This window comes from Mastacembelus armatus, chromosome 9 (assembly GCF_900324485.2).
Source record: "Mastacembelus armatus chromosome 9, fMasArm1.2, whole genome shotgun sequence".
Taxonomy (NCBI): Eukaryota; Metazoa; Chordata; class Actinopteri; order Synbranchiformes; family Mastacembelidae; genus Mastacembelus; species Mastacembelus armatus.
This window is the reverse complement of record NC_046641.1, coordinates 12,239,021-12,257,757: the sequence shown is the minus strand read 5'-3', so window position 1 is coordinate 12,257,757 and position 18,737 is coordinate 12,239,021. Positions and strand designations below refer to the sequence as shown.

Here is an 18,737-nt window from a genome sequence, read left to right as displayed (position 1 = left end):
TGAGAACATGGGATGGATAAACGAAGAGAAACCCATTGATGCTAGTGTTGAAGAGCTAACATACATCTCGACTGCTTCAGTGTCCTCGGCCACCGGAGCTGAGAGACGGGAAAACAAAAAAGTTAATTCAGTGGCAAGAGACAACAGATGAGAACACACTGGAGGCTGTTTTCTAGTGTGAAGAGGAGGCAGCAATGAGAGTGTGTAAGCATCTCCCCTCCTCTTCTCTCCCTCTCACAGACTCAGAACACCCCGTCCTTTCCACCTCCTCTCTCACTTCTACCCTTCCTGTAACCATAGAGACCACCATTGCCTGAAGAGAGGTTTTCTTTCAGACAGACGTGCTGGTGTGAAATGAGGATGTTAGATGTTTGTGTACACACATGAACACAAAAAGCACACGTCTCAAATTTTGCCCTGATATGATCTTTGGCAGAAATTCTTTCAGTTGCGGACAGATGTGGAGAACAACAAGATGTGGATGCTAATCAAATTACTCACAGTACATAACAGGTTCCTTAGGATAAGGAAGCTTTAATTTCAGACTGACCAAATGCAGCTTTATGCACAGGGAGGGAACAGTCTGATCTCTTCGACTCCCTCACTTGTTCTTTACAGCTTCTTACATGAGTGTCCCACTTAAATGTCTCTCTCCTTGACCTGTCCATGGAGTTTCAATCAGTCGGTTTGCCATCAGAGGCTGCATACACAACATATGGTCCCAGATAGCATAGTTAAAATGATAAATACCAGCTATGAGACATTCAGTTCCCTTTACTGAACGGGGGCTCATCTCCTTTGTGCAGCCCGACTGTGCAGCTCACACTCCTGCAGCAACATTACAGATCCATTCCTGATCAGTGGCTCAGAAAAATGCTTAACACATAACACAGGCAATAAAGTGAGCTTCAGGCCGCAGAAGTGCAGCATGATTATTATTGAGATGGCACAAAGCAACAGAAGTCCTGAACTGTAATTAAAATTTGAAAAGTGTCTTGAATGCACAGTACATGTGAAGGTCTAACAAATCCAAATTACAATTCGGCTTTCTCCACAAATGCATACACACCCATTTGTTTATATAAGTTCAGGTATGTACCAGCTACAATAGCATTACTCTCCTGCTCTTTTAATAACACCACTAGTATCAGTTTTTTCATTACAGTGCACACACAAATTTATGAGAAAGGCAAGTGATTTGGCACAATGCAAGTGGTATCTTCAAGAACACTGGTTCCCAAAACCGGCTCCTCAAGGGCAACTGTCCAGTTTGTTTTCCAGCTATCCCTGCAATACCCACTGCTGATTACCTGGATCAGGTGTGTTCAGCCAATCAGAAGTCAGAAGGAAAAGCAGGGCAGTGTTCCTTGAGGACAAGGGTTGGGAACCACTGCTGTAGAGTGTGAGTGGTTTTTCAGACTGAACAGACAGATGAAACAACCAGAGTACATCTCTTTGGCAGGAAGCACTTTTGGCTGGTCATAAAGATAATACTGGTAAATGATGACGTTATTAAACATGCATGTATATTATCTGCATCTGTATATGTAAAGTCCTTTGGATTCAGACATTTCAGACTGCAGCTTTCTTGGTATGTCTCCCACTCCCAGTTTAAGAAGATATTACAAATATCTGTCAAATTATTTGTGCACCCTGTAAGTTTTTCAGATTCTGAAACTCACACCTCAAGCTCAGTGTTGAATTTAAATTCATTAATTCTGCTTCAATAAATATGTGCAACATTGTCTAAAATCAAGAACAGGACAGGTTGTGTTGAAAACCATCAGGGGAGTTATAAAAAGCAAGAAGGCATAATCATGAAAGCAAAGTGCAAGATAAAGTCAGTGATGAATTTATGACACTTCTTATGCTTCTGATTTTATAATCCTTCATTGTACATCACTGGTCAAATGATATTTTGTGGATGGTGGGCTCTGATGAACAGTCAGTTTGTGTCACAAAGCCCTCAGTCTGTTGTTGCAATTCAGTACCTGTGCCATTACTTGGAAATTTGTGCTCCAGCAAAATTAATCTGCACAGACATTTACTGTCACTGCAGAGTAATGTCCACTCCAGTTAAATCAAGATTAACGGATAACGTGTAGGTATCTGAGGTCAGGGTACAGGACGTTGACTAGCAGGGCCAAAAGTCGGGGTGCATCTTTGAGACAGTGTCCTGGGAAGCGGATGAACTGAAGAGCTTTATTCACAGAGTCCTCTAACTCAGCATACTGCTTATTGCTGGACATGGCCTCCAACAACCCCAACGTCTGCATTCACAGAAAAAAAAAAAAGAGAAAAATTAGCTATTTTCAGGAAATGATTGAAGGCTACAAATAAAAACACTTGCATTTACAGTCTTGTTGCATACTTGCTGAGCTTTTGCAGTGAGCTGCAAGTCACTTGTGGGCTGGAGTCGAAGCTCTGTCTCAGATGGTACCTGGACTGACAGAAATGCTGCCAGACTGCGTACCACCACCCTGAATCTAAATGTAGAGTAGATGTGCATTAACAGCTAGTTTAACAGTGGTAAATGGATATTTTATCTGGTGTTCTGGTGTGCTAATGAAGGTACCTATTAGAAACAGGAGATCTCTTCCCCAGGCCTATAGCTCCAAGCAGTCCTGAGTTCTGCCTTTCTTCTCCCAGCTGAATCAGCCTGGTTTGTAACCTCAACAGACCCGTGACAACTCCCGACACTTCGGTCTGACCTGCCTGTGGCTGCAGCTGCTCCACAGAGAGATTCAGTGCTTTGTGCCACCAGAGAAAGAGCTTGGCTTCGTCACCTGGACCACTGCACTCACAAATCACATCACAGCATGTAAACTGATTAACACACCTGGAACAAAAACTGCAACATGTTAAAAAAACCAAATCTGATATAATCAAATTGATGGAAGTTTTAAAAGGCACAAGAATCAATAAAATGAAAGAATAAAAGGCTCAAACCTGGGGAAGACCTCATTAGTCCATGTGTTAATTAGAGTCAGTGTCCTCCTCTCATTGACTGTTGTGCATTCAGTGTTGAAGCGCTGTAGGATGAAGGCATAGAGTGTCAGGAAGCTGCCTCCTGATTGGCTCTCAGAGAGAAAGTCATCCATTGTGAGCTCAGGCACTTGCAGAGACACCAACACAGGACCCCAACCTACAGACTCTTCCTCCGCTGGACAGGGAGAAACAAAAACACCACCAGTGGGAAGAGAAATGTGAATCATTGACGTCTTAAAAAACTAGCTATAGTAAAGGGAGACATTTAACTTTTGGCAAACTCTTGGTCAACTTGCAACTTGTACGAGACAGCAAAAAAACTGAAAAAAAAGAAACTAACTTCTTATCATATGTGTGACAACAGTAGCTTATGTACAGTGTAGTACATGCGCACAGAACAAATATATTTATAATCATTTCTTACCATGGTTGAAATACGCTGTAATGCATGCCTCCATGATCCGCGTCATGTGCCGGACTGATGCGAGACACCGAGAGCAACCTGTGAGAAGGGGCAGAATAGGAAAGCCCCGCCCCTTCCTGTCTAACCAGGTGATGACATGAGCAGCAAGTGCCTCGCCTGTCGAGACGCCCACTCCGTTGAGTAAAGCCAGAGCATCACTGAAGAGACTGCAGAATGCCATGTGCCTCTGCTCTAAGCCTGTCTCTGTACAGGAACAACAGAAAGGCCAATAAATGGTAAAGGTGATGACAGACCCAGTCAAGTATGAGTGGCAATGTCGATAAAGATCAGCTCACCTGGAGGGTTGAATGTGACGATGCTCTCTAGAAGTGTCTCCAGCTGAGCCTCCAGGCTGCTGAGGCTGATACTGCCCCCTTGTTCCAGAGTCACCAAAGACTGTACGCACCAGCGCACATATGCTCCAGCCTTCAGTGTTTCCTCCTGACAGACGGAAAGTAAAAGAGGTTTTTTGGTTGTTTGTTTGAGTTAATGCTGGACAAAAAGAGACATATGAGAAAATACAAAACTCTTTGTCAGTCATATAAAAGACATTTCAAGGAACAAACAGAGTGCGTGATCCCAGTCTAATTGCTCCTGTACGCTAAAACACCTATATCAACAGCAACTTTACAGAATTAAGTGTTATATTTATGTAATTCGGCTGAGTGATACAGAGCTGGTAAGAAAACAGAACTGTTTAAGTTTAAATTTAATGCGGATGTTCCAAGCCTCCCACTTTTCCACAGGATGTGTTTGCCTGAGGCGAGGTGGGGGGAGCAGATATAAGACACTTATATTATCTCACTCTCTAACATTAAGATTCCTGCATATATTACATTTGCTCAATGAGAGATATTCACTACCTCTGTTCACTGCAAATTTATATCTATCTATCTATCTACATATATGTATAGTGCCTGTTTGTGAGATTTAAACAACCTTTAATATACTATTATATAGCTATAATCCAGTCTAGAGGAACCTTAAGAGCTTTATGATACTAAATCTGTAATTTAACTCAAAAAACGAACAGCACCATATTCTCTCACCTGGTGCGGCGCTTCATTAGGACAGGGGTGGAGCCCTGCAGCACTACGCAGTGATTTCAGCAGCAGCTGAGGCGCAGAATCAACACTGAGGAGCAAAGCGGGAGGATAGTGTGTGCCAACATATCCCAGAATCCCCTCATATGAGGACAGGCCCAGCTGATGCCAGGGCAGAGAGGAGGATTGGACCAAAAGACTGAGCAGAGGAGAGTCCTGGAGGCAGTGGAGGAATAAAATGAAGAAGGAATGAAGAAGGGGAAAGACATCTGACCCTGATGTGAAATATATTCTGGACTCACCTTTTGACTCAAAAGTTGTTCTTCCTTTGCTAGAAAAACTAGCATGTATAGCAGATAGACCAACATGGTGTGTGACTCCTTCTGAGGACCCATGTCTGGCAGAGTTGGATATGTTGTAGATGATGGGGGCATTTGTAAATGGTCACTTAGGACGCTGACCCAGTTAACTTCACATAACACCTCTCCCAGAAACAGGAAGCAGCTCTTAGGACTTCCTCTCTCCACCTGCAGGAACACAAAGGGGAGAAAAATCCACAAAAAAAAAAAAAAAAAACATGAAAGAATATTTATTACCTCGATAAACACTTTATTTGACTCCTACTTAGTATAAGGGTTTATATCCAGTTATAGTTAGTACTTCCTGGAGCAAATAATTGACAAAAAATGTACAAAGATCTATGAGATGGAAAGACTTTACTACCACAACTGACAAATGATCTATACAAAATGGACAAAATAGATGATATCGTTGTTTAATTAGGAAAATTGTAGGTGGCTTCTTTTTAACAGATTCAGCGTAGAAGCCTCTACAGATCAACAGGTGTCTTGAGAGAGAGGAGGTTGTTTACAGGTCAAGAGTTTTCTAGACTATAAATCTGAGACTGCCCTAATAATAGGAGCTGGAGTCCAATGTCTCCAATTATCAAACTCCCCTGTGCCCTGCATGTCTAGGTTAGTGTTCAGGAGGATCAAGTGTCTCACACTAAAGAGCTGCTCCATGAGCTGAGTGTCAGGGTGCAGGTGTTTCCAGGGTAGGCTGCGCAGGTGTGAGTGGTAGAGGTAGAGAAGGTATTCTGGTGTACAGGGAGATGTGCAACTCTCACAGTACTGCATCATACACAGCCACAGGGCTCCTCTCTGTCCCGGGAGCAGACGATCTGCAAAACATGCATACACACGGTAAAAATAAATAACAGCAGCACTCATTCATGTGTCAGCACAAGCCTGCTGGGCACCCACCTCTGAATTTGTGGTGCAGTGTATCAGTGAGTTGAGCATACAGCCGAACCAAACACCCTGCTGCACTCGCATCAGTCTCCAACCACGGGTAGCACTTGAGGTTACTGAGATGGAGAGAGACAGATATTATTTTTGTTTGTTGTCCTTTTTTTTTTTTTTTTTTTTTTGCTTTTCTTTACCCTGGAATGCACTGAACGTCTGTCTACAATTAGTAACCAGGAGAATGAAAGTACAAACCTCTGGTCACATGAGGGATTTTACAATGTCAAAACTGATCAACATCTAAGAAGCAAACAGTCCATGTGTGCCTTTCTTTATGGGTAGTGTCATGGTTGTGTTTTTTGTGTTTAATATACAGTGTGCTACAGAGATAAAAGAATCTCCCACTGGTTAGCTAATACAAGTACTACAGTGCCATAAGCATCTGGTATCCACCTGCAAACAAAGCAAGGATTATATCTGCAAAAAATCATGCTTGTGGGCTATAAATATTTCTTGTCTGTCTGTGCTCACATCTGTCTCACTGACGACCTTCTTTATTTTTAAAACAATGACTGCCTGACAGCTGAGGATGTGCCACACTTACCCGCCACCGTCAGTATCCAGAGGAAAGACCCAAGGCTTAAATAACTTCACAACCTTGCTGTGCAGGTCCTGCAGAGCTGTGAGTATAATAGACATTTTGCTCTTAGACAACAAAGGACATGCATTAAACTAAAAGCTGAACTCTATAAGAGTGATCACAGGTCAAAATCTTACCATTCGCTATTTTCCTGCTGCCCACTGATTCTCTGGCACAGCTGCTGAGCTGCACATTGATTATACAGCCGATCAAATGGTCCCAGAATGAAACAACCTCACTGATGTAGGGAGTCCAGGCAGAGTAGAGGCCAAAGCTGCGGAGGTCTGGCTTACTGAGACGACTCCGCAGAAAGTAATCACTCAGCCAATCAACTGTCTCGTCCACCTGTTAGCAGCCAATAAAATAACACAGCATCGCTGGATTAATGACAAATGAATCTTGTAAACAGCTTCTGTCCCTGCTGCACATCAGCCATATTAGCTCTTAGAGGTTTCAATCTAATGACAGCAACATTAGTCACCTGCTGAGGAGAGAGGCTGATGGCGGATCTGTAAGGAGAGGCTGGGGGTCCGACGGCTCGGCCGAGGACATCAGTCGTGCTGAGGGCTTGTTCAGTTTTGCTCTTGCTGCCACGGGATGGAGGGAGGCAGCCTAGCACTCGCAGAGTCACCTTCCAGCACTCTGGACTTAATAACTGGTTTGATGAGCCTGGTGAGGATAAAAACACCTCTGTTTGTTTAAGTCGCACATCAAACGCGTAAACTAAAATTTCTTTATATAAGTTACTATACTAATTCTTTAAATGATTCTGACTATGAGGCTCCATTTGGAGTCATCACACCTGATGTCATTATAACAAAAACAGCTTGATTTCAAATCTGATTTGATTCTTTAGATTGAAATAATGATTCAGCTAATTTTAACAGCGTTCGTTAATTACTTGAATCTTTTGTTGGTGGGAAGATGCGTAGGAGGCATTACTTCCAAAGAATGTGTTTACTCGATCACTTGGATGAGCAACAAAAACACTTTTCAAAACAGTCCGTGTTCCTAATCAGGAGCTGTGTGGAACATAACAGACAAAAGGAATGAAAAGCTGCCGTTGAGTGCCATTCTCAAGCTATTTTCTGCAAGTTGGTTTTAATTCAATACTAGTGTGTAATCTGGTGCAACCAGACCTTTCATTATATCATCTTTTATGGGCCATTGTGTTTGTGAGATCAAAAGAAAATGTGTATTTGATTTAATTCAATGATTATCAAGATGTGGTTTTCTGTGTTAACAATTATCTGAAACATTAAATTCAGTGGAGCATCTCATTTGTACACACTAACACTTACTTGTCATAAGGAGCCGCAGACAGTCGCTGTAGTGGTCAGGAAAATGGTGGCGCAGAAGCCAGGTCCAGTGTTTGGCAAAAAGGTGAAAAGGCATGAGAAGCTCTGGCTCAGGGTCCTGGCCGCAGACGCAGAGAGCTCCGTGGATCAATTCCAGCAAACGGGTTCTCTCCGAAAACACAGGATGGGCTTCATTCAGCCAGTGGGGCAAATCAAACTATTGGGGAAATACAGAGGTGGCTACTGTAAGTATACGTGTATACTGCATCTCTTTTAATGTGTTGTAGGCTATTTGTGCTTGGACTTACCTTTGTGAGCAGCATGAAAATAACATCAGCACTGTCCAGATGTAGAGATGTCACAACATCTTGGTACAGGAAGACCAGTTGATTGGGTGCTGCGTTGGGAGTGAAGAAGGGAGAAATGAGAGGGCAAAGTCGCCTCTGCTCCAAGATGGTCTTCAGGACGCAGCCACACTCCTCTGCATTGCCCTGGATAAACACCTAGACATAATCCAATAAATAAATAAGCATTATTACAGAATTATCCAAAACAGCTAATTGGAAATGATTCTTTAATGCTCTATTTGGAAAATACTCATTGAGACAACAGGAGCCTTCAGGAATCACCAGGACATGCATGGAGATGAGAGAGTTTGTTTGGGTATCAACAATGCTAAATAATGATTAATGTAAACCTGTTCTATGAGTTTTAGCATGGAGGTTTGTGTGCACCTGTCCCAATATCTCCACACATGAGGAGAGGTACTGCCGTGTTGGGGGATGGCGCAGTGTGTCTTCGCACACAAAGGAGACCACCTGGTAAAAGGCTGACACACCGACATGCTGCACTGCCGGTGATTTCTGTGCCTTGTACATATTCACCAGAGCCCTGTTGATGCATGAGTGAAATCATTAATTCCAAAACCCTTTTCTTTTTTTCCTCTCAAATATCACTGTACTTATACTTGATGTGGGGAAGATCATGATTTTTCTTTTAGCAGCAAGACCTTTCTATACTGACGTGATAAAGTTCTCAGTGTGGACAGCAGCCTGGGCCAGGGTTTGAGGTGGAGGAGCCATAGCGTCGGTTTGGAGTTTCTTGATGTCCCTGCGCAGTGATGTTATCTGAGTCTGCACTGCCTCTTGTCTCTGCACACGCTCACACTACGTGGTTACACAGACAACACAAAAACACATTGATATATCTGGAACAGAAGTGATAAATGTAACAAACAAAAAACATGGCTAGTAAGTGGTTTTAATGGTCATACTGTAACAGTGATATTTGCGGGGCCCTGGCATGGCTGCCCTCCCTTCCCTTTGCACTCCAGGGCCATGGTGACTTGCTCTGGTCTGTTTTTATACAACAGTGGAAGACTCTCCAGCAGCTCCTGCTCCATCGCCACCTGCTGAGCTTCACGTGCAACTGCAATCCTGACACCAAGATCCAATAAGTTGCAATGAGTGTGTGGCTTTGTATATGTGCATTTCTGTTTATGTATGCATGCACAAGGTTCCACCAATTATGTAGACATATTTTAATATTTGAATGACCTCTATATACCTGGCCTGGTCTTGCAGAATGCTGAGGTCCTGCTGTAGCAGTTCAGCAGCAGCTTTAGAGTCAGTGAGACAGACGGTGGGGACCTTAGCCACCGGAGCCTTGTGCTGTTGCAGCTCTGGAGCTGGACGGGGAACTGGATGCTTCTGCAGGTTGGACATGACACGCTCCCTGGCTGCACACAGAGAGATACAAAACATATCATCAAACTGGTGGGAAACTATATTAAAAAAATCAGTTTTCATGCAATTTGGATGAAATTTTAAACTTTAAACTGCCTAATTGTTTTTGTTGGTAAAATATTATTAATACTCCTATCTGCAGCACATATTTACAACATAGGAAGGACTTCTAGATTTATCAGTATGTTAATGCTTCTTAGGGCCATCATTAGTTAACACTGGCCAGATTTACATTAACTACAGAATCTTTTAAGTAATATTTTAGACCACGTACCATTGTCAAGGCTGGTGTAGTCAGTGAAGCTGGGGTTTTGTGCCTGCAGGAACGCTGGCTCACTCTGCACCTTTTCCCACAGAGATAAAACTTCCCTGTCATCATACTGCAGACGCTCCTGGTCCACATACTCCAGCCACAGTTCCTGCGGCAAAATACGACAACACGCGATAAAATGTAAGAGCAATATAATAATATAATACATCTCAGCTTTAACTAGCTTGCTATAATCCTAAAAATCCAGAAATTTTCATCTGCAAATACAAATACACAAAAATACTAAGCAACATGCACCTGTTGCCGCTGCATGACCTGTGCCAGTCTGTGTGGTTCATACTCCGGAGGAAGAGACGGAAGGTACACTTCTTGCTTCTGCAGATTCTCGTCATCCATCCACACAGCAAACACACCAAACAACCTGAGGGCAACCGATCAACTGAGATTTGAGAGATCTACATATACTAATGACTGCAACAGAGACTTACCTGACTAGCTCTGTGTGTAACTGAGGAGAGGTGAGGTAAGGAGGGTGGGAATTGTCGTGGCTTTCGTCACCATGGCTGTCTGATGAGGTTGTTTTTGGTGGGGGCACCCTCAGGGCCTGGCTGGCAGCATGGTGGAAGTCAGACACCTCTTGTATTCTCTGTCTCAGATCTCTGAGTAAGGCAGACAGAGATGAGGCCTGGAAGAACCTTCGTCCAATACACCCACCTGCAGCCAGGCTGGAGGAAAACATACACAAACATTTACCATCACATGGTGTCTTCCTGTTTCCTGGTTTCTCTGGCCTAGAACACCAATGTGTGTGTGTGCACCGTACCCATACTCAGGCCCAGGCTGTCTGAAGTAGAGCTGTAGGAACTTCTGCCACACCAGAGGAAGGAGTGGGTGATCAGGGGGTGTGGCCAATGCTTGACATGCCCATCGATACACCTGCATCCGCTGCAGAGATGGCGCTACCAGCAATTTTAGCTTCTGCTGTGCTTTCTGGCTCACACACAGACACACTGTTAGTACCATCTACATGTAACCCAGACCAGACAAACACTGCCACCACTATTTAATCTTATGCTGTAACTGTAGTGTGTTTATATTTAGTGAAATCAAAATTATTTGAAGTTGTGCAACATTCTACTCCTACTCCACTTACTGTGTCCTTTATTGTGCCATGTTTTGAAAAATGAGAGTATGAAGTGACAGTTGTCTGTATACCTTTAGGGCTTGTTCTGGAGAAATATTTGGCTCTGACAGCAGCTCATGTTCAACACAGCGTCTCAGCTGAGAATCCTCCTCAAACATACCCTCCATATTTAGCACGAGCCAAGCGAACCAAACCTACAAAGCACACAGTCCAAACTTTGTTAATATGAGCAACAGTAACTACATATACTGTTTGTGCTTTAGGGGAAACATACCTCCGCACTGAGGGATTGGCCCTCGATGAACGAGGGCGTGGCATTTCCAGCAATCCAGCCAACCAGAGAGGAGAGCAGACCTCGGTCTCCATGGTAACCCAAGGCATTCTTCATAGCACATGAAAATGGAAAAACATGACAGATATTGTTGGTGTCACTGGGGTTATTCCTTCTTCATGAGCAATACTAGGTTCCTCATAATGGATATCTTTCACCTGTGAATCAAAGTTGGCCTGCTCATTTATACTATAAATATAAAAGAATTAATGATACCACACCAGCTTCGACCCAGTGTGCATGAACCAGATACCGCTTGCACAGCACTAAAATTTGCACAAGCCTCAAAGTCTTAATGGGTGTCTGATGATTTTGCATCGCTCTATGCCAAACTCTTACTCTATCTGTAATGTGTGGCTCATTGATTGGTAATGTAATACTTATTTTTATAATATTACTAAAGGCAGTTTACAGTGCTAGAATCAGACATATACACCTTTGAGACGCATCAGGCCCTAAATTATGCAAACCTCTAATGGAACTGGGTAAATACCTTATGCTGTTGGTACAGGAGTTTCTGCACACATTCCTCCTGATGGTGTGTGAATGCAGCACAGCAGATCTGATCCATGAGGAACAGAACTGTTTTGTCTCGATACCACAGGTTCTGCTGAGTCAGAATTCCCACCCAAAACTCCAGCACTGCTGCAGCTCCGACTCGACCAGGCTGCGAACTCTCCACCACGTGACTCTGGAAAAGACACATACACTTTGATTTATAAATCATCTTTGATTTTGGTGAATTCTGATGTGTGGTCTAAAACTGCAGTCTATTCCTAAATGTCTTCCATACACACTAATTCTTATGGTAATGTTTCCAATATTTTGCAACCATTATAGATGTCCTGTAAAACATTCTCTGTGATGGCTGAAGAACTGATATATATGTTCATAATAAAATTTTCCATTAACCTGAATGACACTGTTCAGCAGTCGGACATTGTCCCCGTAGGTGGTTCCTGTGAGGAGCGGTGCTACCCGATGAGTGACCTGCTGCGTCACACCTTGAGGACACACGCTGTCGTACTGCAAGAACAGCTGGATACAACTGACAAACCTGGCATGAGTAGAGGGGTGATAAGAAACATTTAAGCATACGATGTTCCGTAGCTGCTAGAATGAATATTTTTTTCTGGTCTTTTACAGGCTGTGTGCGAAGGATGTGTCTTTCTTACTGGGAGTTGTTGAGTAGGTAGAAGCTGAGATGGTAGGTTGGAGGTAGGATGTTATCCAGCAGATGCACAGCAGCTCTAAGGTGGCGAGACTGAATCAGAGTCTTTAACAGCCCAACTCCATCAGTGCAAAAGTGTTCAAGACTAGAAAAACAAAACAGTGAAAAACATCCACAAGAGATGAACTTAATTCAAAATGTATGTACAACTCAATCGTTAAGTATTAGTCATAGTGTATGTGTGAGTACAAACCTGTGTCCCACTGTGGTCATGGCAATGGACAAGTAGCACCCAACAGGAATGCCTGCTTTCACGGCCCTGAGAACAGGGTGCATGCTGGGAGTGTGTGTAAGCTCTGGAGGTGGGTTAGATGCCAAAGCAGGAACAGACCATGCTCCTTTAGGGTTCTGGGCATTGCCATGGAGCTTCAGTCTTAGTAACAGTTGCCACGCCCACTGGCTAAAGGATGCTTCAGGAGATACACCCAAACGAAGTACACTGGCAAGGTAAGACACCTGAGGAAAGGAAACAAGATATAGATAGTAAAAACAGCAAGTAATTTTTTTGGATGTGGCCAACATGGGTCACATTAGATGTCTGTGGTTAACGGGCAGATGTGTCACCTGTTTGATTCCCTCTGATATAAGGCCACTGTATGGTTTGTCAGTAAGGTACTTCTGATAGGCTTCAGCCACCAGCAGGCCCACTTCATTGTGAAGAGATGAAGGCAGGGCCAAAGAACCATCCTGTAAGAGGAAGCAGGTTTAGTCATCTGACTACAAACTAACAATCAAGGGAGACATCATTTTTGATGCAGCCAGGGCTACCTGTGTGTAGCCCCAGTTCAGACCCTCTAGGATAACACAGGCCAGTCGGTTCTCCACAGCAGACAGAGGATGCTGAATCAACCAGGATCCGATCACACAAATCTCCTCGGGTTGTGGTCGCCACAGATTCAGAGGCAACTCTTTACACAAGTACAAAGCCACCTAACATGCACAAAACACACAGACAGCAACAAAAACTCATGAGTTTGACATCAACCAATTTTAGTTTTTTTTTTCTTCTTCTGAATGCATACCCTGCAGCTTAAAACTTTAATGCCATCATAGAATAGCAGTACCAACCATTCCTACAGTCTGTATGGTCTCTCTCAGCTTCTCCAGGAGCACAGATATAACATAAGGATGGGCTGTTGCTATGGCAGCCAGCAAATCCCTCCCCACTTTAGAGTAAGTTTCTCTGGTAGACACACTCACATATGAGACCTGAAACAAAAATAAGAACATGGTTCACATATTAACCATCTTTACTTTCATTTTGGTGGCATGCACACATATTTTCTAGCATTTCATTCTGCGTCTCCTCCACATACTTGGTAAATTAGCAGAGTTATAGTAGTGATGAAGGTGGGGTCAGAGTGCTGGGTCGGTGTGGCCATGTGTGCAAGAGCAGTGAGGAGAGAGATGCCGTCAGAGCTGTTCACCTCACACAACCACTGCTCAAACCTCTCCTGGTGCTCCGCGTCTGTGACAGAGACAGCCAAAAGTGGTTTGAGAAATGTTTTTGAATGTTTGTGTTTAAGATGCATTCAGCTTTCAACACAATGATGATACCATCAGGTCACATTTAATGTTACAATAATGGACATTTTTTAAAGTTTTGAAGTACAGTATTTTGTGCAGATTAAACGTGTATTCTGGTACCTCTGAGAACCTGAATGCAGGAGTGTGTGTCACTAGAAATTCTAAGTGTTTGTAGTCCCGCTGTCTCTGCACACTGCATGACATAAAGGACCCTCCATAGCATAGAGCTGGACAAAGTCCCATATGGCATCTCCGACATAAACAACCAAATGCCCAGCCTAAAATAGAGGAGCACAAAAAATGAAATGTAAAAACCTATAAAATAAATAGGTCCCAGTTAGCACTGAGACATGTGGTCAGTTCCTCACCTTTTATTTCTGAGTACATGTAAAACAGCTCTGAGGAAGAGATGGTCATATTCTAGCTGTAGCTTATCCAAAGACAGAGAGTGTATATGAGTGCTGGATCCACCAGCACTAGTCACACTCACATACTGGGCCCAGTGATCACTGACATAACACACTGTCATTCTGAGGGAAAGACAACAAACATTACACATATTTAATCTTACACATTTAATTATAATCTGAGATTAGAGCATTTGTTGATATCACTTGTGTACTTGCCGTATGATGTGTCCTATTCTTTTGACCAGCTGTCTGTACCGCGCTCTGTTGTAAGTTTGCAAGCCAAGGGCCAGAATCTCGATGAGCGAAGAAGCAAAAGCAAACACACGCATCATCTTCTGACTAGAGCAGGCCTTCGGCTCATACACACCTGGAAACAGAGTCATCTGTGGGTTCATACAAGGAGTCACACAACAAACAGAAGGGCAGACAGATTCCCTTACCCTGCTCGCTCATCCCCAGCATGTGTGAGTAGAGCTGCTGGAACGGGAACTGAGTTAACAGGGAAATCAGATCCTCCTCACAGAGCAGCAACCAGCTGCTCTCTGGGTCTTCATCCTAAACACAAAAAACAGCAGGACGAGTACTTATTAAAAAAACAGGCTCTGCACTTTATAAGTAATGATAACTGTGAATGTTAAAAAGTAGATATATTAATGACAGTATTACAAACATAGTTAAATGACAGTAAATGTTGCTACTACAATGATAAGTTTCTTAAAGGTTTTCAAACAAACTGATTCCTAAACAGCTCATTAGGACTTTCATTGTGGTTTTATGCGAACAAACTGCTGTTTAAATGGTAACGGGTGTTCATTTAGCCACAAATATGACTCAACAACATAATATTCTGTTTTTAAAAAGGGAAGCAAAAAATACTATATTTACCAGGAAAACAAAGGCAACATAAAGTTTTCTACTCATTTTCACACCACTCTGTATAAAAAATAGATAAGGCAATTTGCTTTAGCTTTTACTTTATTACATCTCATCTATACATACATCTGAAATCTTTATCACTATTAACTTACCCTAATTTTTTAGGGTAATTGTTTGTTTTAAACTGTTTGACTGTTTGATTTCTTTTGTTAAAACACAATTATTGTCTTGTCACATGTACCTCTTCTCCACCTTCATCCACTAGTGTCCAGTTGCCAGACTCTGGTCCAGAAGATGCTGAGCTCTGGCTCTCACATGGTTTCATATGGCCCAGAAACTCTGCACGGTGTCTGGGTCAAAACATTGAATTCATTAGTTAATGATAATTTATACGAATTACTAGACCATTAAGAGATGACCTGGTTTCTCATGGAAAACCAAAGATATAAATCTTGAGTGGACAGTTCACAGACAGTGGGTAACAGTCACTGTTAACAGGGCTTTTTACTTTACCTGGCAGGCGACATCAGGATGGCCAGAGCTTGCATAAAATGCTGCACTCCAGAGCTGTTCCTCCAAATTTGAATCTGAAGCAGAAATTGGGAATAAAATTCTACTCATCTGCATGTAAAACCCTGACATGACAACAATAAATGGAACACTGAGTCCTTAACTAACCTGAAGGAAGGGTGCAGCCCACTTTCCTACTCCAGCAGGGCAGCACAGAAGATGGCACAGCAAGTACAGGTGCTCTCCTGATCCCCCAACATGCAGCAGAACCGCCACCTTGGAGAGTGGGCCAGAAACATGTGAGGGAGTGCAACAACAAAATACCATGTAACAAGCAAGGCTGAAAAGCAACATAGTGTTTGTGTGTGTATACCAATCTCTCCAGCCAGTGATGGATGTCTGCCTGGAACTGGGTGTCATCAAGGACTCTACGTGTGAAGCTAAACAGGACACTGATGGCCTCTTTCAGGGGTTGGAGAGAGCAAGGCTGTGTCTGACTAGCAGAGCAATCTGAAAACAAAACAAACAAGACAAAGCCTATGTAATGTATGCACAATGACGTACTAATGAATCACATTACTCCAATGCATGACACGGATGTTTGTAAAAAGCACTTGATACCTTAAGGCAAATAGCCCTTTTAAGTCTCTCACCTTTGAGTAGACAATGCAAGTATGACTCCACCTGTAGGCGTGACAGCAGAGCAGTGTACGCATGTAGCGCCACCTTCTGATGGAGCAGTTCACTGCGAGCTTCAAACAGTCTCCTCAGCTCAGCTAGCACACACTGATTAAAATCTGCCTGCTGGAAGCGATGATACCCGCACACCTTAGACTGGTCTGCACACACTCCCTGTGAGGAAAGAAATTATATTAAAAGTGTTCTAATAGAGAGAACCATAATAGTTGTGAATACTATGTATGTGTGTTTGCTTACTGGTTGAAAAAAAAAAAACACACCTGAAGTGTGAGCTGCTCATCTCTAAAACTCCAGAGACGATTCTGTGTGCTCTTGCAGTCAGAAGACTGTGTGTGTAGCTGTGTGTGTGACTGAGTCAGCTGCCTTCGACAACGCCAGTAATTGTGCAGGAGTTCCGTGAGTTCGTGGTTCTCCTGCCGGGCCAGAGCACAGAACTGGGCTGCACACACATCAACGCCCTCTAGCCAAGCTTGCAAACCTCCCCCAAGCTCCCAGTCACTGAGCTGCTCTAGGGAAAATGGCTGCAAAAGGCAAAGCATGAACGCTGTCACTTATTTTATTATCTAATCTTGTCAATACTGGCAAAATCAAATATAACAACCTTTCTGCCTTAATATTCATATAAAAATCACGCAAAGTGTTTTCAGAATAATAAAAAAATCTATTATTGACCATGACCTGTACTGGCAGATGCAGATTATTGTTCACCCAGTTAGAACTGTCTCAATAAATAAATCTGCAGTCATTTGTTAAACAGAAAACATGAAAATCAACCAATGTGATCACATCAACTTTGAAATACTGTCTTACTGGCTGAGGGGAAAGCCACTGATGCCTTTGCAAAACTGTGGTGTTCAACAACAAACACTGTAATTAAACCTATTCAGTCTTTTACCATTTAAAAAACACAACTCTATGCATTGTTTAACTTAACGTTATCTCTTAGTGTATGAGATTACCTGAATTTCTGGTGCTGTCTTGGGTAATTCTGGGTAGAGTTTGCTTCTGGAAAGTTTGGCTACAGACTCTAGAGGCTGCAAACTCAGCAGAGAAGATTCCTGCTCAGGAAGTGCTAAAACCGCAGGTCCTTTTGCCCCATTTTTCACAGCTTCCTCACTCAGCTGTATCACAGGGCCCTCGTCCAGTGTAGAAAGAGATGGGTACAGCGCAGGGGCACTTTGGATCTCAGTCTGCATTGAAACACACTGATAATCCCATGATTGTGTGGTGTCTCCCAACTCACTGGTGTGTGGTGCAACTATAGGCTCAGCTCCTTGAGCCGCCACTCTGCCATCCTCTTCTTCCTCTTTTGTTGACTCCACCAAACGCTCTGGAACCTGTGATGTCTCTACTGACAAACTGAGAGTTGACTGTGAGGTCTTTGTCAGCACTGATGTAGATAAGGCCTGTGGTGAGGAGGTCTGCTCTTTCTCAGCGGGCTGATCTGGGAGCTGTGCTGTGGCCTCAAGGGGCTGAACAGAGTCCTTCTGTTCCTCCTCTGGCTGCTGATATGGCAGACTGAGGGGGACGTCAGTGAAGCCAGAGCTGGAGGCCTCGTCACAGACAGCTGAGGGAGCTGTAGCTCTTTTTTCTTCCTCTGCCTGCCTCTGCTTCCTGATCAGCTGAAAAAAAAACAACAACAACAACAACAAGGGCATGTGACTAATGAGAAGATAATGAATGTGTCAATAAAATATTATGTCATTGTGGCAGTAATGACCGCTGCCATACAAAATCAAGAAGGTTTATTTTATGTTTTATATGTAATGAATTAAATATAATTCCCCATTGTGTGTGTTTTAACTCTCCGATGGTTGGGAGGATCCTGTCACGTATCAAACCAGGCCACAAAAGACTTGGCTGTAAAGGACTTGGTTTATTCACCTGAGATTTCCCGCTGGATTTTGTCTTCGTCTTCTTTGGTCTCACGGCCTCCATCTCTAGTGCCTGCTCACCTCAGCCTTTTTCACAGCTCGGATCACATTAACATACAACTTACTGAGGTGTCTCCAGTTAGAAACGAGAAGCCACTAAAACTAGTCCTCATTCGTGTGCTGGATACACGTAAACAGGAGGAGGTTTTCCTGATAAGCAGCTAATCGCTGGCAAAGACACTGTTTTGTTTGGCCCTTTGACAGATACTGACAACAGCTAGCATATGTCCGAGCGTAAATACAGTGTCCGGAGAAGACATTTTTAGAAATCGAAACCAGTCCCTGTCTGGCGGCTTTCTCCGTACTCATTAATCCACCTGCTGAGCAAACTTGATCGCGTTGTTGCTCATATAGTCAAAATAAGAGCTTGATACGTCGAAACC

General features: G+C 43.2%; 1 protein-coding gene across 2 annotated transcripts; it reads right to left on the bottom strand.

Annotated features, from left to right (window-relative positions):
• Nucleotides 1-514: 514 nt before the first annotated feature.
• Nucleotides 515-18,730, bottom strand: epg5 (ectopic P-granules autophagy protein 5 homolog (C. elegans)). 2 transcript variants are annotated; one of them, XR_003296549.2, is made up of 46 exons: nt 18,305-18,730; nt 17,380-18,042; nt 16,681-16,941; nt 16,375-16,573; nt 16,095-16,231; nt 15,890-15,997; nt 15,725-15,798; nt 15,453-15,561; nt 14,776-14,890; nt 14,552-14,702; nt 14,294-14,455; nt 14,046-14,203; nt 13,715-13,866; nt 13,467-13,607; nt 13,167-13,328; nt 12,963-13,085; nt 12,592-12,854; nt 12,343-12,483; nt 12,080-12,224; nt 11,661-11,858; nt 11,111-11,218; nt 10,908-11,030; nt 10,516-10,682; nt 10,181-10,417; nt 9,990-10,113; nt 9,696-9,840; nt 9,243-9,414; nt 8,950-9,112; nt 8,700-8,842; nt 8,411-8,567; nt 7,985-8,179; nt 7,680-7,893; nt 6,860-7,047; nt 6,516-6,723; nt 6,343-6,418; nt 5,757-5,860; nt 5,499-5,674; nt 4,797-5,021; nt 4,501-4,710; nt 3,748-3,892; nt 3,413-3,655; nt 2,950-3,163; nt 2,576-2,794; nt 2,372-2,486; nt 751-2,270; nt 515-660 (listed from the first exon to the last, which is right to left on the bottom strand). XR_003296549.2 is itself a non-coding variant. In XM_026322710.2 (45 exons), exons 1-45 carry the CDS (start codon nt 18,356-18,358, stop codon nt 2,088-2,090), a joined length of 7,770 nt encoding a protein of 2,589 aa, XP_026178495.1. In that variant the 5' UTR covers nt 18,359-18,730; the 3' UTR covers nt 515-2,087. The 2 variants fall into 2 exon arrangements, 1 of the variants encoding a protein (XP_026178495.1); XM_026322710.2 differs by having other exon boundaries at nt 515-2,270.
• Nucleotides 18,731-18,737: the final 7 nt, after the last annotated feature.

What these genes read in the sequence shown, in the direction of transcription:
- epg5 (XM_026322710.2), bottom strand. Translation starts at nt 18,358, where the DNA reads ATGGAGGCCGTGAGACCAAAGAAGACGAAGACAAAATCCAGCGGGAAA. An exon ending in AGACAGCACCAGAAATTCAG is followed by an intron (nt 16,942 to 17,379) that starts GTAATCTCATAC and finishes TGCCTTTTGCAG; the next exon opens with CCATTTTCCCTAGAGCAGCT. An exon ending in TACAGCGTATTTCAACCATG is followed by an intron (nt 3,164 to 3,412) that starts GTAAGAAATGAT and finishes CTCCCTGTCCAG; the next exon opens with CGGAGGAAGAGTCTGTAGGT.